Source organism: Orycteropus afer, unplaced genomic scaffold (genome assembly GCF_000298275.1).
Source record: "Orycteropus afer afer isolate SDZICR_OR568_19922 unplaced genomic scaffold, OryAfe1.0 scaffold00011, whole genome shotgun sequence".
Lineage (NCBI taxonomy): Eukaryota > Metazoa > Chordata > Mammalia > Tubulidentata > Orycteropodidae > Orycteropus > Orycteropus afer.
Window position 1 is genome coordinate 8218040 of NW_006921598.1, and position 19684 is coordinate 8237723.

General features: G+C 41.2%; 1 protein-coding gene across 1 annotated transcript in view; it reads left to right on the forward strand.

Moving 5' to 3' along the window:
• The window catches only part of MDN1 (midasin AAA ATPase 1), a 229787-nt gene that overhangs the window by 177012 nt on the left and 33091 nt on the right, over positions 1 to 19684 (forward strand). The window contains exons 59-73 of the mRNA XM_007951423.1: positions 493 to 654; positions 872 to 1145; positions 1867 to 2102; positions 3505 to 3600; positions 4298 to 4392; positions 4708 to 4829; positions 5767 to 5913; positions 6765 to 6874; positions 7544 to 7617; positions 8146 to 8344; positions 9644 to 9806; positions 11195 to 11341; positions 17017 to 17143; positions 18199 to 18304; positions 18838 to 18953. Of these exons, the coding sequence (XP_007949614.1) occupies positions 493 to 654; positions 872 to 1145; positions 1867 to 2102; positions 3505 to 3600; positions 4298 to 4392; positions 4708 to 4829; positions 5767 to 5913; positions 6765 to 6874; positions 7544 to 7617; positions 8146 to 8344; positions 9644 to 9806; positions 11195 to 11341; positions 17017 to 17143; positions 18199 to 18304; positions 18838 to 18953 (2174 nt within the window). The remainder of the gene's footprint in view (positions 1 to 492; positions 655 to 871; positions 1146 to 1866; positions 2103 to 3504; positions 3601 to 4297; positions 4393 to 4707; positions 4830 to 5766; positions 5914 to 6764; positions 6875 to 7543; positions 7618 to 8145; positions 8345 to 9643; positions 9807 to 11194; positions 11342 to 17016; positions 17144 to 18198; positions 18305 to 18837; positions 18954 to 19684) is intronic.

The following is a 19684-nucleotide window of genomic DNA, read 5'->3' on the forward strand; positions in this document are numbered from 1 at the left end:
TTGGAAGCACATAAAAATTTAATTTTTAGAAAGTTGTTTGGCTTTTTTTTAAAGTCTTAGAGGTAGTAGGAGATTCAGCACATCGAGTTTTGCCTGGTTGGTGGGTACACTTTGACTACCCTACCCCAACCTATGTTTTCCTTTCCTGAACCCCTGGGCCAGCTCCTTGAGGAGCCAGCAAGTGCAGTCTGCACCATAGTCCTCACATTGCAGGCTGAGCCTGTCCTTATTACAAAGCACCATTTGTTCCTGACAGGAAGTTCCCAGCAGTCACACCCAGCAAGGAGGAGTTTAGGAAACTTAGGTTGCTGTGCATATAATTTGAAAACACTTGTTCTCTGTTTCATGGAATTTAGTTTTTAGGATGTTGACTTCTGTTTGTTTTAAACTTTGGATCTTTTCTGTTTCATGAGAAAGCAGGTCTTGCCTTTGTTCCTTACAAATGCCTCAGCAAAGGCTAATAAGCTCCCTTCTGCATGTGTGACTTTTCAGGAAATCATCAATGAGTGGGATGAACAGGAACGCATAGCCCAAGAGAAGGCAGAGCAGGAAAGCAGCCTCTATAGATATAGGAGCAGAAACTCCAGGACTGCCCTGAGTGAAGAGGAGGAGGAGGAGCGAGAGTTCAGAAGACAGTTTCCACAGCACGAAAAGGTTAGGACAGTTGGGAGCAGGGCTTGTTTTGGAATGAGTTCTCTTGATATCACGCACATTCCCTTCAACTGGCTTTTGTAGCCTTTGAAACAGATCTTAATGCATATAAGGTACTGCTTCATTTTCTCAGTTATCTACATTCTTTCTTTCCCTCTTCCTTTTAGTAGTTTATTCTGGTTAGAACCAAATTGTTAAATTGCTCTAATGTTATTTACAGGATTTTGCAGACATTTTGGTGGAGTCAACACTAAATGAGAAAAAGGAAACTTCAGATGGTCGGGAAGAGGAAGCAGCCATTGACACCGCTGTCCTCTCCCAGAGTTCAATGCAAGCTGTGATGCTGATACACCAGCAGCTGTGCCTCAACTTTGCTCGATCCCTTTGGTACCAGCAAATCCTGCCACCACATGAGGCAAAGCATTACCTTGGCCTGTTTCTGTCCTGCTATCAGACTGGGGCGTCGCTTGTAACACACTTCTACCCTCTGATGGGTATGGTGGTTTGTTTTTGTTATGCCCTTGGGAAATCAAAGCAAATAGGTGTGGTTGCTTCTTCTGGAGCAATTAAAACCATTACTTCCTATTTTTACGTAATTCCTTAGTGATAGAGTATCTGTAGCTTAAAAGACTTCAGCTAATTCAAAATAATAGATTTAAAATTCTGCAGTAAAGATGGATTTTCATCATTTGAATACTCTGGGCTGAAGAGATTAAGAAAGTAAAGACAAGGAGTTAGTTTAAATGCTCTGTTGTTATTTGTACTTTTCCTCTAATGGCTTTAGTGCTTTTCAAATGAAATGATGTCTTCTTCTTGGGGGCAACCTGGGAACTGAAATTTAATCTCAAAAAACCTCTTGAGTTAGTCCATGCATATAGGAAGGAGGTTTTAAATTTTGTCTTTCCCCACCCAGAAAAGCTACACAAATTGGGAATTTGAATACCTCAAGGTGAACTGGGCACCCTCTTGATTATACTAGACAGAATCTGAGTTTCTCTGTATATCCACAAAATTTGACAATTTCTGATGACTACTGTGGTGTTAGAGTCAGAGTTCTTTAGGCCACTGTTGCTTTGGGGGAGAGTGGGATTGAAATACCTACTTCATTAGTCCTAGTTCGTTCATTATTTTTGCGTTTCCAGCATCTTTATAGCTTGTTGATAGACCTACTTACTCAGGTCACTGAATTTACTGGGATGTTTTTTAATTTCACAGGGGTTGAGCTGAATGACCAGCTCTTGGGCAGCCAGCTTTTGGCCTATACACTCTCCCATAACACTCTCTTTGGGGAAGCTTCCTCAGACCTGATGGTGAAGCCTGATGGGCCTTATGACTTTTATCAGCACCCCAACATCCCAGAAGCCTGGCAGTGCCAACCTGTGCTTCAGGGATTCTCAGATGCTGTCAGTCAGCTGCTGCAGGATTGGCCGGAACACCCTGCCCTTGAGCAGGTAGGGCAGCCAGTGAGGAAGGGGTGGGCTGTCCAAGGTACCTTACCTGCACTGAGGTGGCTTTAGGCCATCCTGGGGGCATGCACTTGCACATTTGTACATATAAACATGGATTTGTTGCTGTTGTTAGGTGTAGTTCAACTAATTTCAACTTAGAGTGACCCCATGTGACCAAGTAGAACTACCCCTTAGAGTTTTTCTAGGCAGATCACCAGGTCTTTCTCTGTGGTGCTGCTGAGTTCCACCTTTCAGTTAGCAACCTAGCGTTTAACCATTATGCTACCAGGGCTCCTCCTTTAATGCAGGATGAGCATGCTAGTTTGTAGTGATGTTGTCTAAATGATACTTGGCCGTTGCTTGTCACAGGTGGCATTAATTTTATTTTTGGTAGGGGTACCGCTATGCATTATAATGCTGCTGTGCTGCTGCTCTGCTTATTTAGACACATCTCTTAGCAAGGGCAGGGGCCCTGGTAGTGTAGTGGTTAAAAGAATTCAGCTGCTAACCAAAAGGTTGGGGATTTGAGCCGCTCTGCAGGAGAAAGACGAGGCCTTCGCTTCTGTAAAGATTTATAACCTTGGAAACCCCATGGAGTAGTTCTTCTCTATCCTATAGGGTCACTTTGAGTCAGAATCAATTCAGTGGCAGTGGGTTTGGAGGTGGGGGAGATGCTAAGAGTCCTGTGATGTTCTTAAATGTGCTAGAATTAGGCCTTGCTTTTTCAAGATGGGCAGTTTCACCTTAGACATTGTTCTTTGGTCTTTAATTAATTTGGTAATAACTCTTATTACAAAGAGTAATTAAAGTAATTATCAAGCTCAATCTTAGTTCAAGACCTAATGGAATAATAATAACAGAATGGAATATTATCCAACACTAAAAAATAACCTAGAATCTGCAAAATGCTGCATAATGTAATGAACTTGGAGTACATTATGTTGAGTGAAGTAAGTCAATCACAAAAGGACAAATACTGTATTAGTCCACTATTGTAAAAAGTCAAGGAAAGGCTTATATATGGAAGGAGACTTTTTTTATTGGTTACCGGGGAGGAGAGGGAAGATTACTAGTTAGGTTGGGGGAGGGAATATATATTTTATATGTGTGTGTGTGTGTTTATATTTATTTATTTATTTATTTTAAAAATACTAATTCACATTGTAAACTTTCACTCAAACTGTAATCAAATATTTTTAAAAAAGAAAAAGAGTAATGTAACATAGTTTATCTTGGTCAGGATCTTCAGGCCCATGAGTTTCATCCACATCTTGCAGAGTGCTTGCGTGGTGCTAAGGAGGGGCTTTTTGTGAAACTTTCAGTCAGGTCTCTCTTAAGTATTCTGTGACTTTGGTTCATTAAAATTCCCGCTGGGATACCCATTTTTTTTCCTCACCCTCTGCAGCTTTTGGTTGTGATGGACAGAATTCGTGGTTTTCCGCTTTCCAGTCCAATTTCAAAGTTCTTACATGGCTTAGAGATCCTTTTAGCAAAAGCACAGGTAAGATGATGATGATTTCTCTCTTCCTCATTTTAGTTTGTAAACAAATGAGAAAAGATTTATGGCACCTTTGTTGTTACAGAGACAGACAGTGATAGTTTGAGTTCAACAAGGATAATCTTGCGTAGTGTTTTGTGACATGTGGTCTGATCAGTATAAGTGAAGCCATTGCCTGTGGAGGGAACCACCCATTTCACCTGTTCTTAAGCAAGGAGCTCAACAGTGTTCGCCAATACTGAGGGCTCACTCTGCCAGACAGGCCTTCAGTGTACCTGAGTACCTATATATATCACCTCTTTTGCTTGTAACTTCATGAGGTGTCTGGTACATCCCGTCTTCAAAGATTGGGGTTCTGTACTTTGGAGGGATTGTGTGACTTTGTTCCCAGTTAGATAGGAAATAGCAGGAACTTAGACTCAGGTCTCCAAAGCCCATGCTTTGCCTAAACCCTCTAAACTTGGGTGTGCTGGAGTTCTGTCAGTGACTAGAGAGGCCGTGAGGCTGGATAGACTGGATATGAAGTCATTACTATGACTGGAAAACCAGTGTGATTTGTGTTTAAGGGCCCCGTAATGTTGAATCTTAGCTCACTTAGGAAAAGTCTGGGATATTCCTGAGGGACAGTCCAGTTAGAGAATTAAATAGTAGTCATGTTGTTGATGTTGCTGTTGAGTTGATTTCAACTTTGCTTCTTTAGGATTGGGAGGAAAATGCAAGTCGAGCTTTGTCTCTGCGGAAGCATCTTGATTTGGTCACTCAGATGATCATTCGATGGCGTAAATTGGAGCTGAAGTAAGTAATGCATTTATCACTTCCTTCTTTCTGAGCTTGTGTTGTAGGGAATTTTGTGATAGTTGGGACTTTTCAGAGTATGTGGAGGATGACAGAGAATGTGCTTTTCATTCATTAATCGGAGTTAAAAATAAGGCATCAAAATGACTTCTTGCAGATCTGAAAAATAGCATATATTCCTGAGGGAGCAAATATGGCCTCTCCATCTCCATCTTGGAGAAGACAATGGGGTGCATTTAGCTTCTACTTCGTGACTTCACGTATTTCAAAAGGGCTGTCCTTAATGCTTCCCTGGCTCCTCCTCTCATTTTCCAGCTGCTGGTCCTTGAGTCTGGATAATACCATGAAGCACCATACTGAGAAATCCACCAAGCACTGGTTCTCTATCTATCAGATGCTTGAGAAGCATATGCAGGAACAAACAGAAGAGCAGGAAGGTAACACCTGTCTGTCTATTGCTTGCTTATGCAGAGGTTCCAAGTTAAACTTGGAGGGCAGTGGTTGTTCAGTAGTAGAATTCTCATCGTCTGTACGAGAGTCCTAAGTTTAATTCCCAGCCAGCGTACCTTATGGACAGCTACCACCCTCTGTCATTGTATGTTGCCGTGGTGCTAAGAGGTTTCAGCGGAATTTTCAGACTAAGACAGGCTAGGAAGAAAGACCTGGCGATCCATGTTAGAAAATCAACCAATGGAAACCCTATGGATCACAATGGTCTAATCCACCAACAGTCATGGGATGGCACAAGATTGGGCAGTGTTTTGTTCTGTTGTGCATGGTGTTAGCAGGAGTCAGGGATGACTTAAAGGTAGCTAACAATGACCAGCTAGACATGGAGCACTGCACGGTATAGGCTCTCCCTGCTCTCACATCTCTCCACTGTTCTCAAGTAGATGTGAAGGATGCCCATGTGACTTCACGGTATTCCTGACAGGTCAGCCAAGAAGGCAGTATAATTCTTTTTTTCCTGAGAGAGTAACTGAAGTCAGAGAGCTTTGAGTGACCTCTCCAAAGTCTAAATGGCCAGTGATAAAATTTCCTTAATTCTCTCTGGCCACGAGACAGATTAAAATGAAAGTTGTCAGCATGGTAGGTAGTAGTTAACATACTTGAGTTAAAGGATTCCATTTCATGCTCACCATAGGCACATTGTAATTCAGTTTCATAATTTGCTGTGAGTACATTTAACACATACCCTGTGTGCAGCTGATGGTTTTATATCAAGCTTGGAATTTAGCTGTGGTCCTTGCTTTAATTGTGGTCTCTGTTTAATACCCATCCCTTAGTTTATCCCATAGTAAGAGTGCCTGCATGTTGTGAATACGGAGTGATGGTTGAGGGCAAACACATGTTTTCCTCTTTGAATCTCTAAAGATGAAAAACAGATGACCCTGATGTTGCTGGTCAGCACATTACAAGCATTTATTGAAGGATCGTCTCTGGGAGAATTCCATGTTCGACTTCAGATGTTACTGGTTTTCCATTGCCATGTCTTGCTGATGCCACAAGTTGAAGGAAAGGGTAAGGATATTTTTTCTTTGTTTTCACACTGCACTATTAAAATGGGCTGGGTTTTCAGTTGTCCACATGAGACAGGTATCTTCTTGCATGCTGGGTTTTAAACAAGACACTTTTAGTCGCCTTTTATTTAGATAGAATTCATATTAGAAGTAGAGAAGAACATACAGAGTAAAGTGCAGACTGGTTATAGATGAAGCCCTGACTAGCAAATGCTGGCAGAGTTAAATTACTGCATGAAGCTCTCAGGATTGGCATGTGGAGGCAACACATCTTTCTGTCTAGACAGTGCACACATCCTGCTAAGCCTCTGGCTTGATCCAGACCATTATTAGGCTCTTTGATCTATTTTGAGTCCCACCACATACCAAATAACTGCGTGTAAAACTGCCTACTGTCATTACATGTCGGACCACAGCAGTTGGAATCAGACACACTAAAAAATCAGTATAGATAGTCCATGAACGAGCAGTCAGGGTAAACCTTTTAATATGCCATCTTTTAAAACAGGCTCAGTTTCTGCTGATTTTTACTTTTAAAATGGTTTCAGAGAGTTTTAAAATTATGGTCTTATCAGAACTTCTGAGTGAATCATCTTTAAAAACAGAAGTGTAACAAAAAAAATTTCCTATAAGCTGAAGTGAAAAACTAGGGTAGTTTTGACAGCTTGCATCTGTGGGAACTACAGACGTTTTCTGATGGACTCTTACATGATCTGCCTGTGGAATGTTGTGCTGTAACCTCATGGCCTTTAGTAGTGAGAAAGGATCATCACTGAAATGTGAAGCCCACAGCTGGGACCAGTGGCACATACAGCAAGTGTGGTGTTTTTGTTACCTTTTCCTCTCTTCCAGATTCACTTTGCAGTGTTCTGTGGAATCTGTATCATTATTACAAGCAGTTCTATGACCGGGTCCAGGCCAAAATCATGGAACTTCGGTCCCCCATAGAGAAGGAACTTAAAGTAAGATGAACAGCTGTTGATGCTCACTATGGGGAGAACAAGAATCAGCAAATACTTTTTATTTAATTCTATTATTTTACCCGTTTAGCCATAGGCCATGTTTTCTTTAGATACAGTGAGGTGAGGGTCTAAGGGGAATGGAGGAAGCACTATGAAGTGGGATGTAAGACTTAAATTTTGTGGCATGGCACATTGCCAACTTGGCCAAGTGTGTTGGGGGTTGATGGAGTGGCCCCTACCTGTCTTCTGATGAGTTCCCCAGGCTCCTTAGCAGGTTGGCCTCAAGAAGTCTTAGTGTTCCCCTAGTTCTGCCCATGCTGGCAGATCTTCCATCTCAGAGATGTGCCACAGAGCATGGGTCCATGAGCAGCCATTGAGGTGCCTGGGGTAAAGAGAGCCCTGCCTTATTTAATACTTTAGGTGACTGAGGCACATGACTGATTTGGGGGTTACTGCATTAGGGTACATAGCAAGTGGCCTATTGATTGTAGCAGCACTTATTTTATCCTTTCGAGACAATCCTTTTTTAGACTTATTTTATTTGCTCATTGGGACACAGTCTTGTTTAGGGATAGAGTGGGCTCTGGTCTTATAAAGCAAATAATCTGGAAAGAAACAGAATCACACTAACTTCATAAAGCTATTTGTTGAACTTCATTTACCTTATAGGAATTTGTTAAGATATCCAAATGGAATGATGTCAGCTTCTGGTCCATTAAACAATCTGTGGAAAAGACACACAGGTAATTCATCTTCTAAAATGGAGGTGGCAAAAGCTTAGGATTTTGATTAGTGTGCAGCAAGATTACACTGCTGTAATGGCCTGGTTTAGTGCTGCCTTGAGCTTCTGAAAAACACTAGATAGTTTTGGTATAACCTTCCAGGACCACTCCTCTGCTACCCAAAGCAAAGTCTACCTACAGGAGGAATTGGTATTCTTTCAGACAAAAGTAGGTTACATGCTATAGAAGGATTAAGTCTTCTATCACCAGTTATCTGTTTTACCTTGAGCAGAGTGATCCTACTTTGTTCTCAGCTTTATATATTTATATATATCTATATCTATAGAAGGATTAAGTCTTCTATCACCAGTTATCTGTTTTACTTTGAGCAGAGTGATCCTACTTTGTTCTCAGCTTTATATATTTATATATATCTATATCTATAAATGGGTGAGATTGTGTATATATGTATATGCATTATACTGTACTTTTTAATTTCTTTACTTTGCATTCAATTTTTTCTTGTTATCTCTCATTACCTGGGGTCAGGACCCTCTTTAAATTCATGAAGAAATTTGAAGCTGTGCTAAGTGAACCTTGCCGATCATGCCTGGTGGAGAATGACAAAGAGGAACAGTCTGACTTTTGGCCTGGGCCAACTGATGCAGCCACAAGTGACCCGTCTCCCATTCAAAGGCTGAACAAAGCACTGAGGGAGACCTTGTTGGCACGGCCAGCGGCTGGACAGGTATCAGTTCATGGGATAGTGTTTCTTTTCTAAGCCAGGCAGATGGAATCTACGTTTTATAACTAAGCGTTCTCCTTCGAACTAGATAAGGAAATGCCTTTGAAATACTACTTTTTGCGCGTATATAGCATTTGTTTGTTTGTCTGACTTCCCTGCAGAATAAGAGAAAAACATTAGCCTTTGTGCTAAAAGTTTAGGTTATAGGAAATAATTTTTTTGCTAACCTGGGAACATTGTATCAATCTGTGAGGGAGATTAGAAGCTGCCTTTGGGCTGTGCAGGGGGCAGATGTATGCAGTGGTGCTGGGTTGTAGTGTTTGCTAATTACTGTGGTATAAATAGGCCCATTATGTCTCCTTTTAAGTACCCATAGCTAAAAGCAGACTGGCAAAATTCCTGAACATTTGAAAGTCAGCACCTTTGGGTGAGCAGGTCTGTTACAGAAGACATGCTCCTGCTACATGTGATTAGGTATTGAGAACTCCATGGTTGAGGAGTATTGTTCAAGGAAGTGATCTCTTTGCCTTCTAACTGAACTTCCCAATCTGGGGTTCATAGAGTGAGTAATGGAGGTCCTCGAGCTCTTTAATATTTTAATAGCTCAGAAAGTATACTAGAAATTGAGTGTGTAACATACAGCTATAGAGATACGACATGGCTGCCAAGTTTATTTTCTTTAAACTATATTTGTCACGTTGACCAAAAATTTGGTTTGCTATTGATGACAGCATAGAAATTTCAGGAATTCTTCAAGAAAAAAAAACAATGAAAATATGCCTCTGATGGATAAAAGGTCTTTCCTTTTATCTAGTATCTGGACTTCTGATACTTGAAATGTTAATCAGGAATTGGGGGGTAGGAGAAAGTGGAAGTAGAAGTAGAATTTGGCAGATTGATTTATTTTCTTTCCCTTGTGGTTTTGAGAAGCACAGTGCAGCTTGGCGTCTTAAGGACAACAGTTGTTATTCATCCTGCTGTGTTCATAGATCAGAACTGGAGTTTCCTCTGACTAGCATAGAAAGACTTGTCTGGGGCTAGGGACTGGAAGGGGTACTTTTCTACTAAAGTGACCACATACGGAGTAAGAATACAGTTTTTTAAATATCCGTGGTGCATGCCTGTATTAATTTTAGTAACACTATGTTTGTACTCAGGAGATTTCAGAGTTGGTAACACAGGAATTTAATGTTTGCTGAGCTGGGTGTGGGGGCATGGCATTTAAATTAACATCTTTGCAGGTTAGAAGGTTAGAGGTAAGTGTCGTTCTTGGCAGTGATTAACTTGTGTTCTGTTTTGTAGGCCATGATTCCAGAACAGTGTCAGGGTGTTGCTCCTTTTCCCTCAGAGGGCGAACTTCTGAGTCGCTTGCCAAAGCTCTTGAAACGAATGAGGAAGATATGCCTGACGTTCATGAAGGAGAGCCCCCTGCCACACCTCGTGGAGAGCCTCGATCAGTTCACTGGTGGGTGCCGGCAGCCAGGGCAAGGGTGGCCCAGGAGGGCAGGAATGTATTTTGTATGTCCTTTTCTTGACAACTGAGTAGTGTTGAGCAGTTAATTGAATAAGTAGATGGGTTAGAAACTAGTAGAGCCCAGACAAAGGGGACAGCTGAGACCTCAGAAATTAGCATAATTTTCATTTTTTCTCTCTCATGTAAGCTAGTAATACTCCAGTTTCTACATTAGACCTCTCTGCTAGGGACACGGGTAGAGGGGCAGAGAGCTGGTTCTCCCAGAGTCTAAGCTGTCCCCACATCTTAAAATTTTGTCTCCCTTGAGTTAATGGAAAGGGAAGGTTCACTCACAGACCTCTTCTTGCTTCCTCCACTTTAGAGAGGTATAGCAGTTTCATCTCCTTGGCTGTATCTCCTTAGGAAAGATGAGAGCCAAGGTCTGCTCTGTATTGTAACAGAGCAAAGGCAGAGCAGGGAGTTTAGAACCTAAGGTGGTTTGAGCCCTTGACACTCCCTTCTGTCCCCGTAATCAGAGTGGTGTCACAGAAAAGCTGGTCCTCCGTACGGAAGCTAGTCTGGTCTCTCTATGTTTAAAAGTTCGTAGAGCAGCAACCTGGTATCTATTACTCAAGGTGACCTGCCTGAGCCTGATGATGAGGGTGAGTGGAATGCAGACCCCATGTGCATCTTCTGGGAAGGGCACACAGCATAATGTCGAACGTATTCTCTTCTCTCGCTGTCACACAGTGTCAGTGTAAGGTGCTGCAGTAGGCTGGCTTTCCTCCGGTGACTTCCTGTGGTAGGTGGGCAGGCCCCTTATTCTGTAGGCCCCATGTGAATTCAGAAAGGGAGCATGATAGGTAGGCCAGGGTTCAAGTCTTGGCTCATCCATTCTTCTAAAGACAGAAAAGTTTCTAGAAAGTGACTAGACTTTACAGTCTGTAAAATGGGGCTACAGATAAGTGCTTATGGAATTGTTGTAGAAATTGAAAGGACATCTGCCAAGTACTGGGTACAGTATAGGAGCTCAATACATATTTACCAGAAAATTAGTTCACGTTATTAACAGGAACAGTTTTAGTATAATACAGTACATTGGTGCTCAATAAGTTCATTTTGCTTGATTGAATATAAGACCCCAAAGTAAAGAAGAGTACCCACTTTTATTTGGGTTGTTTATTGTTAAGAGATCTTGAATCCTTCGTGTTTTTATTTTTTTATTTCCATGCATCTCAATCCTTGAGTTCAAACACTTTACCAAAATACCAAAAAAGCCTGTGTGAGGTGCCCTGGACAGAAAGATAAATGACACATGGTGCTTGTTCTTCAAAAGGTGCCTGGTCTTGGATAATATAAACACATTAATAAGCCTGTGGAATTTCTTTGTTACCTCTTAGGTGAAGTAATTGCCTCTGTGACTGAGCTGCAGAGTTTAAAGGTGGAGCCCTCCGCTGAGAAGGAGAAGCAGTGTTCAGAAGCCAAGCACATTCTCATGCAGAAGCAGCGAGCTTTATCAGACCTCTTTAAACACCTTGCAGACACTGGTAAGGCTTGAAAACAGAAGGTGGCAGGCAGCGTTTTTTGTTGTTTTTAAACTTTTATTGTGCTAAAATAATACATAGTGTAACTGAACATTTGCCATTTCATCCACTTTTATGTATACAATTCAGTGATGTTAATTACATTCAGCATGTTGTGTGACTATCACCACTATCCATTTCCAATTTTTTTCCTCACTCTTCACAGAAACTCAGTACCCCTGAAGCAGTAACTCCCCATCTCCCCCTCCCACCCGTCTCTGGTAACCACTAATAAACTTTGGTCTCTGTGCGTGTGCATATTCTGGACATTTTATACAAATGGAACCATCCAATATTTGCCTTTTGTGTCTGACTTATTTCACTTAGCACGTTTCCGAGGGTCGTGCATGTCGTATGATGTATCAGAACTTCATTTCTCTTCATAGTGGAATAATATTCCTTTACGTGGGTATAAACTCAAAAACAAACCAAACTCTCTGCCATTGAGTTGATTCTGACTCATAGCAGCCCCCTTAGGTTTCTGAGGTGGTAAATCTTTATGGAAGTAGATTGCCTCATCTTCCTTCCATGGAGTGGCTGGTTGATGTGAACTGCTAACCTTCTGGTTAGCAGTCAGATGCCTTAGGCACTATGCCACCAGAGCTCCTTATTCCATATTTTATTTATCCATTCATTTCTTGATGGACACTTGGGTTGTTTCTACCTTTTGGCTACTGAGAATAATTCTGCAGCAAACATTGATGTACAGGTATCTGTTTGAGTTCCAGCTTCTCAGACTTTTGGATTTAGAACCAGGAGTGGAATTACTGGGTCGTATGGTAGTTCTCTGGTAGCATAGTGCCTAAGGCACTTGACTGCTAACCAGCAGGCTGGCGGTTCAAACCCACCAGCCACTCCTCGGAAGGAAGGTTGGGCAATCCTCCTTCCGTAGTGATACTGCCTCGGAAACCCAAGGAGGGGTCTCTATGAGTGGGGCCAACTCGATGGCAAATAACAACAACAACAACATGGTAATTCTGGGTTCAACTTTTTGAGGACCCACCAAATTGTTTTGCACCGCAGTTGAGTATTTTACATTCTCACCAGTAGTACAGACAGAATTCTAGTTTTTCCATATCCTGTTCAACACTTACTGTTTTCCATTTTTTTGATAAAATCTATCCTGGTAGATGTAAAGTGGTGTCTTGTTACAGTTTTGATTTGCATTTCCCTGTTGAAGCTTAGCGTTTTTCATGTGCTTCCAAAAAACCAAACTCACTGCCGTTGATTTGATTTGACTCATAGGAACCCCTTCTTGGGTTTCCAAGGTGCTATCTCTATAGAGGTTGATTGCCCAGTTTTTCTTTCAAGGAGTGCCTGGAAGGTTTGAACCACCACCCTTCTGGTTAGCAGTCAGGTGCCTTAGGCACTATGCCACTGGAGCTCCCTTCATGTGCTTTACTGGCTATTTATTTATTTTTAGTGAAATACATAGTCCAAGTCCTTTGCCCATTTTTTGATTGAGTTTTTTTGGTCTTCTCTTATTACATTATGAGAGTTTTTTCTATATTTTAAACATTAAATGTTTAACAGATATGTTCTGCAGACTCTTTCTTTCTTTACTTTTTACATAAAGTCCTTTGAATTGCAAAGTGTTTAATTTTGATGAGGTACAATTTGTCTATTTTGTCTTTTGTTCCTTGTGCTCTTAGTGTCATATCTAAGAATCCATTGTCAAAAAGGCAGACGGAGTTTTGAAATGCCATTCCAAGAATTCTAATCAAACATGCATAAATCATACAATAAGCCATTTATGAACCCCACATAGTTTCACAGTTTTGTAATTCACATTCTCAGAATCCATGTTTTTATTTTCATTATTATATACTTTATAGCACCTAACCTCTAATGCAGTAAAAGAAAAAAAAGCAGTGCTTCTCACATTTAAAGAACATAGCACACACCTGTTAAAAGTGCAGCTGCAAATTCTCTTCTAGTAGATGAGGGATGCATTTCTATTAAGCCCCCAGATAAGCTGTTTCAAAGGACTTGACTTTGAATAAAGTAAAGGGCATGGCCACCGCTCGTCTGTCAGTTTGTTGTACTGTGGTGGCTTGTGTGTTGCTATGATGTTAGAGGCTATGCCACTGGTATTTCAAATACCAGCAGGGTCACCCATGGTGGACATTTTCAGCAGAGCTACCAGACGAAGACAGACTTGGAGGAAGGAAGGGGCCATCCACTTCTTAAAGAATTGGCCAGTGAAAATCTTATAGTAATAGCAGTGAAGCACTGTCTGATAATATTACTGGAAAACTTCATGAAACTCTCTGAAACTTTGTCTGATACAGTGCTGGAAGGTGAACCCCTCAGGTCGGAAAGCAGTCACAATATGACAGGAAGAGCTGCCTCCTCAAAGTAGGGTTGACCTTAATGACGAGAATGGAGTAAAGCTTTCAGGACCTCCATTTGGGGCATGACTCGAGATGGGAAGAAGCAGTTGCAAGCATCCATTAATAATCAGAACATGGAACGTACGAAGTATGAATCTAGGAAAATTGGAAGTTGTGTCAAAATGAAATAGAACACATAAAGATCGATATCCTAGGCATTAGTGAGCTGAAATGGACTGGTTTTGGCCATTTTGAATCAGGCAATTGTATGATCTGCTGTGCTGGAAATGACATATTGAAGAGGAATGGTGTGGCATTTATCGTCACAAAGAATGTTTCAAGATTTGTCCTGAATACAGTGCTGTCAGTGATAGGATAATATCCGTATGTATCCAATGTAATTTGAGTTCTCAGAATCCATATTTTTATTTTCGTTATTACATGCTTTATACCATCTGCAGCATCTGCAGATGCACTTTAACAAGGCACAGGGAAGACAAGTTAATACTACTGTTGCTCAAATTTACACACCAACCACTAAAGCCAAAGACAAAGAAATTCAAGATTTTTATCAGCTTCTGCATCTGAAATTGACTAAACATGGAATAAAGATATGTTGATGATTGCTGGTGGTTGGAATACAAAAGTTGGAAACAAAGAAGAATCACTAGTAGTTGTAAAATATGGTCTTGGTGATAGAAATGACACTGGAGATCTCATGATAGAATTTTGCAAGACCAATGATTTATTCATTGCAGATACCTTTTTCAACAACATAAATGGTGGCTATACACATGGACTTCACCAGATGGAATACATGGGAATCAGATCTACTATGTCTGTGCAAAGGGGCAACGGAGAAGCTCAATATCTTCAGCCAAAACAAAGCCAGGAGCTGACTGTGGAACAGACCATCAAATGTTCGTATGCAAGTTCAAGTTGAAGCTGAAGAAGATTAAAAGAAGTCCACAAGAGCCAAATTATGACCTTGATTTTGCCAACCTGAATTTAGAGACCACCTAAAGAATAGATTTGACACATTGAACACCAGTGACCGAAAACCAGGTGAATTGTGGGATGACATCAAGAACATCATACATGAAGAAAACAGAAGATTGTTAAAAAGACAGGAGAGGAAGAAAAGACCAAAGTGGAAGTCAAAAGAGACTCAGAAACATGCTCTTGAACAGAGAGTAGCTAAAGCAAATGGAAGAACTGACAAGGTAAAAGAGCTGAACAGAAGGTTTCAAAGAGCAGCTCAAGAAGACAGAGTCAGTTATTACAATGAAATGTGCAGGGACGTAGTTAGAAAACCAAAAGGGAAGAATACGCTTTGCATTTCTCCAAGCTGAAAGAACTGAAGAAAAAAATCATGCCTCAAGTTGCAATATTGAAAGATTCTATGGGCAAAATACTGAATAATGCAGAAAACATCAAAAGTAGATGGTAGGAATATACAGAGTCACCGTACCAAAAAGAATTGGTTGAAGGTGCACTGAAGCTACTGAGCTCCAGGAATTGACAGGATACCCATTGAGATGTTTCAACAAATGGATGCCGTGCTAGAGGTACTTACTTGTCTGTGCCAAGAAATTTGAAAACAGCTACCTGGCCAGTTGATTGGAAGAAATCCACATTTGTACCCATTCCAAAGAAAGGTGATCCCAGAGAATGTGGAAAGTATTGAACAATATCATTAAAACCACATGTGAGTAAAATTTTGCTGAAGATAATTCACAAACGGTTGCAGCAGTATATTTACAGGGAACTTCCAGAAATGCAAGCTGGTTTCAGAAGAGGACGTGGAACGAGGGATATCATTGCTGATGTCAGATAGAGCTTGGCTGAAAGCAAAGATAACCAGAAAGATGTTTACTTGTGTTTTATCGACTATGCCAAGGCATTTGACTATGTGGATCATAACAAATTATGGATAACATTGAGAAGCTTGGGAATTCCAGAACACTTAATTATGCTATTGAGGAATTTGTACATAGACCAGGAGGCTGTCGTTCAAACAGAACAAGAGGATACTGCATGGTTTAAAATCAGGAAGGGAGTGTATCAGGGTTGTATCCTCTCACCATACTTATTCACTCTGTGTGCTGAACAAATAATCCAAGAAGCCGGACTATATGAAGAAGAATGAGGCATCAAGATTGGAGAAAGTCATTTAACAGCCTGTGATATGCAGATGGGACAACCTCGCTTGCTAAAAGTGAAGATGACTTGAAGCACTTACTGCTGAAGATTAAAGACTACAGTCTGCAGTATGGATTATGCCTCAATATAAAGAAAATGAAAATCTTTACAACTGGACCAATAAGCAGCATCATGATAAATGGAGAAAAAAATTGAAGTTGTCAAAGGTTTCATCTTACTTGTTTCCACAATCAGCACCAACAAGAGCAGTAGTCAAAAATATCAGATGATGTATTGCACTGGGCAGATCTGCTGCAAATGACCTTAAAGTGCTGAAGAGCAAAGATGTCTCTTTGAAGACTAAAGTGCACCTAACCCAAGCCATGGTGTTTTCATTCACCTTATGTGCATGTGGAGGTTAGACACTGAAAAAGGAGGACTGAAGGAGAGGGAATACTGCAAAAATAAAAAAGTTGAAAAAGGAAAACTGAAAAAGAGTTGATGCTTTTGAGTTGTGTTGGCGAAGAATGCTGAAAGTACCATGGACTTCCAGGAGAACTAACAAATCTATCCTGGAAGAAGTGCAGCTGGAATGCTCCATGGAAGTGAGAATGGCCAGACTTAATCCCACCTACTTTGGTCGTGTATCAGAAGGGACCGTTCCCTAGAGAAAGATACCAGGCTTGGTAAAGTGGAGGGTCAATGAAAAGGGGAAAGACCCTCAATTAGATGGATCCATACAGTGGCTGCAACAATGGACTTAGGTGTAACAAGGATTGTGAGGCTGGTGCTGGACTGGGCAGTGTTTTGTTCTGTTGTACATAGGGTTGCTGTGAGTCGGAGCTGACTCCATGGCACTTAACGGTGACAACAAAGGGCATGGGGTGGGACATGTCTGTTCTAGCTGCAAGTGTCTTTCCTTAAACTAAATAACAAAAAACTTATTGCCATTGATTCTGACTCATAGTGGCACTGTCAGACAGAGTAGAAAAATTGCTCCATAAGATTTCCAACGATATAATCTCTATGGAAGCAGAATGCCACATCTTTCTTCCACAGAGCCAGTGGTGGGTTTGAACTGCTGACCTGTAGGTTAGCAGCCAAGTACTTAAACACTGTGCCACCAGGCCTTCCTTCCTTAAACTAATGTTGTTTATTTCCTAGGTTTGTCATATCGCAAAGGTCTTGCCTGGGCTCGTTTGAAAAACCCCCAAGAGATGCTTCATCTTCACCCATTAGATCTCCGGAGCGCGTTGTCTATAGTCATCGACACTCAGGAGGCTGATTCTAGGTTTGTCTTTTAATATACATGGAGCCAGGTAATTTAAGCCTCCGTGTCCTTATTTACCAAAATGTGGAAAGCAGTAACTCTTTCACAGCACCGTTGTAAAAGATTAAGAAAGATAACATTTCAAAAAGTGCCTGGCTCAGGACTTGGCACAGGGTGACCATTCAGTAAGTGTTCATTTTATTCTCTTTCCTTTTCCTCTTCATCCACCATTGTTTTCTTGCATCTTTTGATGTCCCTGAGGCCTCCCCATTTACTTTGAATGTGTAGATGAAACTGAGAGAATAGCCACATTCTTGGCAGTTTCATCTGTACTCCTTATAATTTCCAGGAGTTTTGAATTTGAGCACCCATAAACCTTTAAGTTAATAGCTGCAGAAGAGATTATAAATGATGATTTGTGTGCACTAGATACAGCAAACATTTGTGTGTATGGGGTTTTTTTTTTTTTTTTTTTTTGTCTTAATGGTCTCTCTTAGTGCTTTAAATCTGAATTCAATGTGAAAAGGGGAAATTTTACATGAATATTCTAGATTTTCATTTTTGGGAAAATTTCATCAGTGGGCTCTCATTCCTGTTGGGTCAGTAGTTGCCTATAGCAGAGTAGTACCTCCCTCCTGTCAACAAGGCACATATTCTGTCATTCACTATTGTCCTCAACCCCCTTCTTTCTTCCCTTATATAGAGGCCAGTTGTCACTGCCATTTTTTATCTTGCTCTTGGCTGTCTTTAATCATTTACGCTATCTGCCTATCCCCTGTAGGCAACAGAATTTATTATCCCTAGCCTCCACTGCCACAATCTTTATAAAGTTTTCATTAAGGAAACCATATTGGTGTCATAATTTACTTCTTCACTATACTGCCAGTGCTAAGTATTCACTACATCTTCTGTATAAAGGGCTGATAAGTGGCGGACTGAATAAGCCCTCAAAGAAATAAATCTATTTAGACTCTTGGCTTTTGGTTGTGGCCAAATGTACCAATCTCTGAATCTTCGAGATCTGGAGTGGGAGATTATAGTTTGAATTTAGTAAATCATGTTGATTTCTTCTCCAGGCTGCTTACAGAAATTTCATCGTCGTGGGATGGATGCCAGAAATATTTTTATCGCTGTCTTGCACGGCACTCCAGGCTTAATGCAGCCCTAGCAACCCCTGTCAAGGTAGAACGCTATACCCTCTGAAAAGTAGTTTGATTCATCCCAGGGCAGGATTCACAGACCTTGTTAGGTGATAGTGGCCCATTAGTAGAAATAACTGGTCTTTGCAGGACACCATTAAACTTAAAATATAAGTCATAATTTTGTGCTAAGTCAGAGAGCATCTTTTATTAAATTCTCTTACACACACTTGCATATGGAAAAACTATAAGAATAATTATGGACGGAAAACTTCAAAGGAGAAAATGCCACCTGTAAATCTTTATGTAAACTGAGGAAAGACCACTAATATCCAGTTTGGTGGTTAAACCTCCTTTCTATTCATGGAATATCATGAACGTGAATATACTGTGGTAGCATAACTTGACATCCATTGCTTAAAAAGACAGGTGTGTCATTTTTAGATGCAGGACATCTGAAGTTCATGCAGATGAGGGACTCTTCTGGAGAGTGTTCCACAGCAGAGCTTTCTAGTGTGTCTCTAGCTGGTGGTTGCTGGCAGCACCTTTAGCATGCTCTTCTTTCCCCCATTCCAGGAGATGGGCTTGGGCAATGTTGAACGGTGTAAAGGGTTCTCTGCCCATTTGATGAAGATGCTTATCAGACAACGGCGTTCTCTGACCACACTGACTGAGCAGTGGATCATCCTCAGGTATCCTCTGACTGGTTGGGTTTGTGGCATGAACTAGGAAGACATGTAAGTCAGCTCAGAGTTGCTTGTTATGGTTCAGAGAATCATGAAGTGACACCTGAGGCCCCCAGAGGCAGGTGGTGTTTGGGCGGGCAATGGATTTCTCTTGGCTTTGCCCATTGCTTTTCATAAGTGTTCTGTGTCCTGGTAAGAAAAACCTGTGGTAATATGTTTCTACCCTCTACCCTGGCAATGGGAGCTCTGGTAGCATAGTGCCTAAGGCACTTGACTGCTAACCAGAAGGCTGGCAGTTCAAACCCACCAGCCACTCCTCAGAAGGAAGGTTGGGCAATCTACTTCTGTAGTGATACCGCCTCGGAAACCCAAGGAGGGGTCGCTGTGAGTCGGGTCTGACTTGATGGCACATAACAACAACAACAACAACAACCCTGGCAATGACTCCTAGGTGAATGGGGCCTGTGGAATCAGTTCAGAGCTGTGGAAGACAGTAAATTGTCATGACTGAACTATATCCCTACTTGGGTCTGAAATGGGGACACTTGTGTTGAAAGTCTGTGTGGACTGACAGATGGGGTTGTGTGTGTAGCATGAGGGCATCCGGTTTCTGTGGCATAGATGAGATTTGAGTCTATTTCTGTTTATTAGGCTTTGGGTCACAAAATGGTCACTAAGTGGTGATTTGGTGAGCCATACATGATGTTCCTCAATGGAAACAGATGTTTAAAGGATGA